At 49.2% G+C, this 4,519-nt stretch overlaps 2 protein-coding genes across 2 annotated transcripts; one reads left to right on the top strand and one right to left on the bottom strand.

The window, feature by feature from the left end:
• The first annotated feature begins 2,228 nt into the window (after positions 1-2,228).
• On the top strand, positions 2,229-2,801 carry LOC136492535 (protein MKS1-like). Its single transcript, XM_066488516.1, has one exon. The coding sequence runs from the start codon at positions 2,229-2,231 to the stop codon at positions 2,799-2,801; it is 573 nt and encodes a 190-aa protein (XP_066344613.1).
• Positions 2,802-3,340: 539 nt separating this feature from the next.
• On the bottom strand, positions 3,341-4,100 carry LOC136492534 (secreted RxLR effector protein 161-like). The gene is made up of 2 exons (XM_066488515.1): positions 3,696-4,100; positions 3,341-3,556 (listed from the first exon to the last, which is right to left on the bottom strand). Exons 1-2 carry the CDS (start codon positions 4,098-4,100, stop codon positions 3,341-3,343), a joined length of 621 nt encoding a protein of 206 aa, XP_066344612.1.
• Positions 4,101-4,519: the final 419 nt, after the last annotated feature.

Genomic DNA, 4,519 nt, shown 5'->3' with positions numbered 1-4,519 from the left:
CATGACACGATAAAATTAAGCAAATAACCATCATCACCATATATATTTATTGAGAAAATGCAATTATCTTTTAAAGCTCTTAATTCGTGTTTTTATTGCTTAACATTGTTTGAAAATACACTAATATCAATTAATATATGCTAATCATACACTAACAACGTCATCATCTCATTAATTGCTCGCATCTGGCGAGCTTAGCTTTGGAGAAACGCCCAAAACCTGAGTATCTCGAGAGCTAGGCTGAGGCCACCTTTTTGCGTGAGTGGAGCCGGCCAAGCCCAAAAAGCTATATAGACAACGAAACAGCACAAACCTGCATCGCACCAGCCTGGCGAGGGCATATGCAGCCCGTCCTTGGATTTTCAGATCATCAAAATGTTGGCTTGGTCGTAAACGATCGTAAATTTTCAGTTAGAATAGTATTTTTCTCTCACATCAAACCAGCCAGCAATAATAATCCACGATCGTATACGTAGACACAGTTGCATGTCGCCTGATAATCGGATGCGGCGGATTTTATTTATTTATTGATTGATATTGAAATGGTCGTTGCACCGGATTATTTGGTTTCCAAATTGAACTGCATATGCATATACGACCGAGTTTCATTCAAGCTTGAACCAACAGGCCGGATCAGTTGAGAGCTGATGTTTGTTAACTCCGTTTGAGGTTGCTTTGACGACGTCCCATTCCATACTTGCATACCGTACATACGTGTAGAGTACACATGCAAGGAACCCGTCTCCACTGATGATGACAGTTTATTTATTTATTTATTTATATTATTCATTGATTCATTCAGACGCCGCTATACATACCCTGCACCGCCGCTAGCTGCATAATAACAAGCGTCGCAGCAGTTGAATGTTTCATGCATGACGTAGTACACACACTCTAGAACCTGAGGCCTAGAGGCGAGGCAAGACGACGCATTATTGCACTTTGCAAGCTGAAAGAAAGCGACTTGAATCGGTAGTAGTAGATGACATGACTCTGACAGTCTGACTGGGCCTTTGCTCGCTGTTTAGGCTATCCGCACTCGTCCACCTCTATTTTTATCTCTAAAAAGGAATATTCTATTCTAGTCATCAAGATTCTCTACTCTATATTTATTTTTTCCGCACCCGTGTTATCTCTATCCCATACTCTATATCTACTATTCCATATTTTATTCCCCTCCCTCTTCCTTTCTCTCTCCCTAACACTCTCTTTTTTGCTACAGTGTTGCTACAGTGTTTAGCGTGGTTCACTCGCGCACGCGGTCTGTGGCGAGTTCCTGTAGCGCCGGTACGCTGCCGGGGCCTTTGCAGGCGCGCGGTGCGAGCGCGTGGTACGCTACCCCTAGCGTACCGGCCGCTTTAGCGCTCTGCGCTGCGGTCAGCCTTAAGGCCCCGTTCCCTCGGCTGAAAAACCATGGTCGAAAATACTGTTTACTAATTCGTTGAGAAAGAAAAATACTATTTCTTCGCTAAAACAGTATGGCTCGAAAGACAGAACGGGGCCTAGTTTGCTGCTTCACCTTCTTCGATTCTGCATGCTTTCCATCACCATCTCCCTGCTAGCTGCTCTATTACTATTTCCTCCTCCGTTCATGAAAGAATATAATTCTAATACGATGTCATGTTTTAGAATCTTAAGTTTGACTAATTATAGATAAAAAATACTAATGTTTATGATATTAAATAAATATAATTAGATTATTTACGAGATGTATTTTTATAATAACTTAATTTTGAGTTATAAATGTGAATAGTATTCACTAAAAATTTAGTTAAATGTGAATTATTTTTGTCGACACGTAACCCATAGTTATATTCTTTCTCGGACAGAGAGAGTACCTTGCATTGACTTGTTAAGCGCCACCAGAGTACCTTGCATTGACTTGTTAAGCGCCACCATTTTTCTCTCTCATCTGACCTGATCTACTTACTTGCTAGCTAGTGGCATACTCGTAGGTGGATTATTGCGTAACTATTTTCCAGGAGTCTATGTTATTACCCTGAATAATGGCTAGCTGATCGAGTCAATACCAAGTCCCCGTGCACACAGCCACAGCCCCGGCAGGCCGTCATCTATATATTCGCCCGCCACCAGGTGCAGTGCAGTGCATGCTTACCAGATTGAGCCCAAGCACACACCATTGACTCCATCACTACAGTAGCGGTAGCTAGTGTTTCGTCGCCAGCAAGCGCTCCGGTCCGGTACAGGAGCTAGCTAGACCGTCGACGATGCCCAGCCGATCGTCGTCCAGCATGATGGAGCCGTCGCTGCTGCAGTGCCACCACGATCTGCAGCTGCAGGGCCCGCGCCCGGCACCGCTCAAGGTCAGCACCAGCACGACGGGCACGGAAACGGTCGTCAAGAAGCGGCGGCTGCACCACCATCAGGCGCCTCCGCGGCAGCCGGTGATCATCTACGTGGAGTCGCCGAGAGTCGTGCACGCGCACCCGGCCGAGTTCAAGTTCGTCGTGCAGCGCCTCACCGGCGCACCGGCGCCGGCACCACCATCGCCGCCGACGATGGTGTACTCGGCGTCCGCTCCGCCACCGCTGCAGCTGCAGTTCCCGTTCCAGTTTCCGTTGGTGGGAGCAGGCAGCGCCGGCGCCCTGCTGCCGCTGACGAGTAGCATCGTATCGGCGACGGTTGCTGATGCTAGTGGCTCATCATCATCAGTCCAGGAAAATCTCTCTAGCCATCCATTTCTACTGCCGCTGCCGTCGTCGTCGTCGTCGTCTCTTGCTGCCCCGTGTTATCATCAACACCACGCCGGCGGTGATCTCTTCATCGCCCACCACCAGTAATTCGATCGTTACAGCTAGCGTCTCTAATAACGTGAGAAGAGAATTACTAGAAACGGAGTCGTGATATATGTGTTAGCCCATAGGATCATCGGCTCAGGTGAGTCAACTACTCACCAGTTTTGTCGATCACGGTCAAGCACAATAGACGTTGTACGACCACACACTATAATTAAAGGTAGAAAAAGATAGAAGAACAGAGCACACACAGTACAAGCACCAGCGTTGGCCATTACCCTGTATAGGAGATGGCAAATCTGAAATCTCTTTGTTGAGTTGCAGTGGCAAACTATATATACAACTCTATCCATCTAGTTGTAGTACAGTTACTCTACTATAGCAGTGACTATATAAAACAGCAGAACTGACTTCTGCGTCTGTCCCTGCCGTGGCTACAGTGAGGCAGGTGAGCCATTCGACGCCTGCCCCTGCAGCGGCTACAGTACCACAGCAAGGAGCCTTTTCGGCGTCGCATTCCCTTGCTGTGTGTTCACAAGGAAGCAATAGATTATCTAATAATTCTTCTCCTAATCCTACTGCTATCACTTGTACCCCTTCATGCCGATCATCTCTTTCAGCTCCATGAGTCGAAGACGTCCGAGCAGCTTGGTGAGGACGTCCACGAGTTGTCGACCAGTTTCGACGAACTCGATGACGATCTGTCCTTCATCGACACAGTCCTTGAGGAAATGGAATTTTACGTCGATGTGCTTGCTCCGGTCGTGGAGAACCGGATTCTTCACGAGGGCGATGGCGGGCTGGTTGTCCACCATCAGTGCTGGTGGGTGAGCTTCCGCACCGGTCAACTCGCCCAGCAGCCGGCGTAGCCACACAACTTGACACGCCGCTGTGGCCGCACGCTACGTACTCTGTCTCGCACGTAGATAGCGTCACCACCTTCTGTTTCAGCGACAACCATGAAATTAGAGCCGACCCGAAGAAGACGAGCACGCCAGAGGTGCTCCGTCGTCCGTCGATGTCCTCCGCCATGTCTGCATCGCTGAACACAGTGAGCTGCAGCCTACTCCCACTGATTTTGGAAAAGTTGATCCCGTGATCCACTGTCCCTTTGACGTAGCGCTGTAGCTGTTTCACCGCAGCCCAGTGACCCTCTCTGGGATCCTCCATGAAGCGACTGACGTAGCCCACGACGAACGCAATATGAGGCCTCGTGTGGATTAGGTAGCGTAGACCACCGACGATGCTCCGATAGAGTGTTACATCCACCTTCGCCGCGGTGCTGGTCTTCATCAGCTTCAGTCGCTCCTCCATCAGAGTCATGTAAGGCATGCACTCAGCCATGTCGCTACGCTCCAATAGCTTCGAGGCAAACGCACTCTAACTGAGTGTGAGTTCCTCCTTCCCCTATCTCACCTCGATGCCGAGATAGTAGGAGAGTACGCCGAGATCGCTCATTCGAAATGAGTCGCCATCTTGCGCTTGAAGCTGTTGATGTCCTCTGTGCGTGCGTCGATGACGATCAAGTCATCCACATACATGCCGACGATGAGCTCCTCCTTCGCCTATCACCGCGTGTAGAGCGTGTGCTTGGTTGTGCACCTTGTGAGCCCAAGCTCGCCCAGCATGATGTCAAGCTTGGCGTTCCACGCTCATGGGGCCTGCCGCAGCCCGTAGAGCGCCTTGCATAGTTGGAGCACTCTGTGCTCCTCTCCCTTGACGATAAAACCTAGAGGTTGCCTGACGAAGACCATCTCTGCCAG

This window comes from Miscanthus floridulus, chromosome 11, assembly GCF_019320115.1.
Source record: "Miscanthus floridulus cultivar M001 chromosome 11, ASM1932011v1, whole genome shotgun sequence".
Taxonomy (NCBI): Eukaryota; Viridiplantae; Streptophyta; class Magnoliopsida; order Poales; family Poaceae; genus Miscanthus; species Miscanthus floridulus.
Note: the sequence above shows the minus strand (reverse complement) of the source record. Positions and strands in the feature narration are given on the sequence as shown.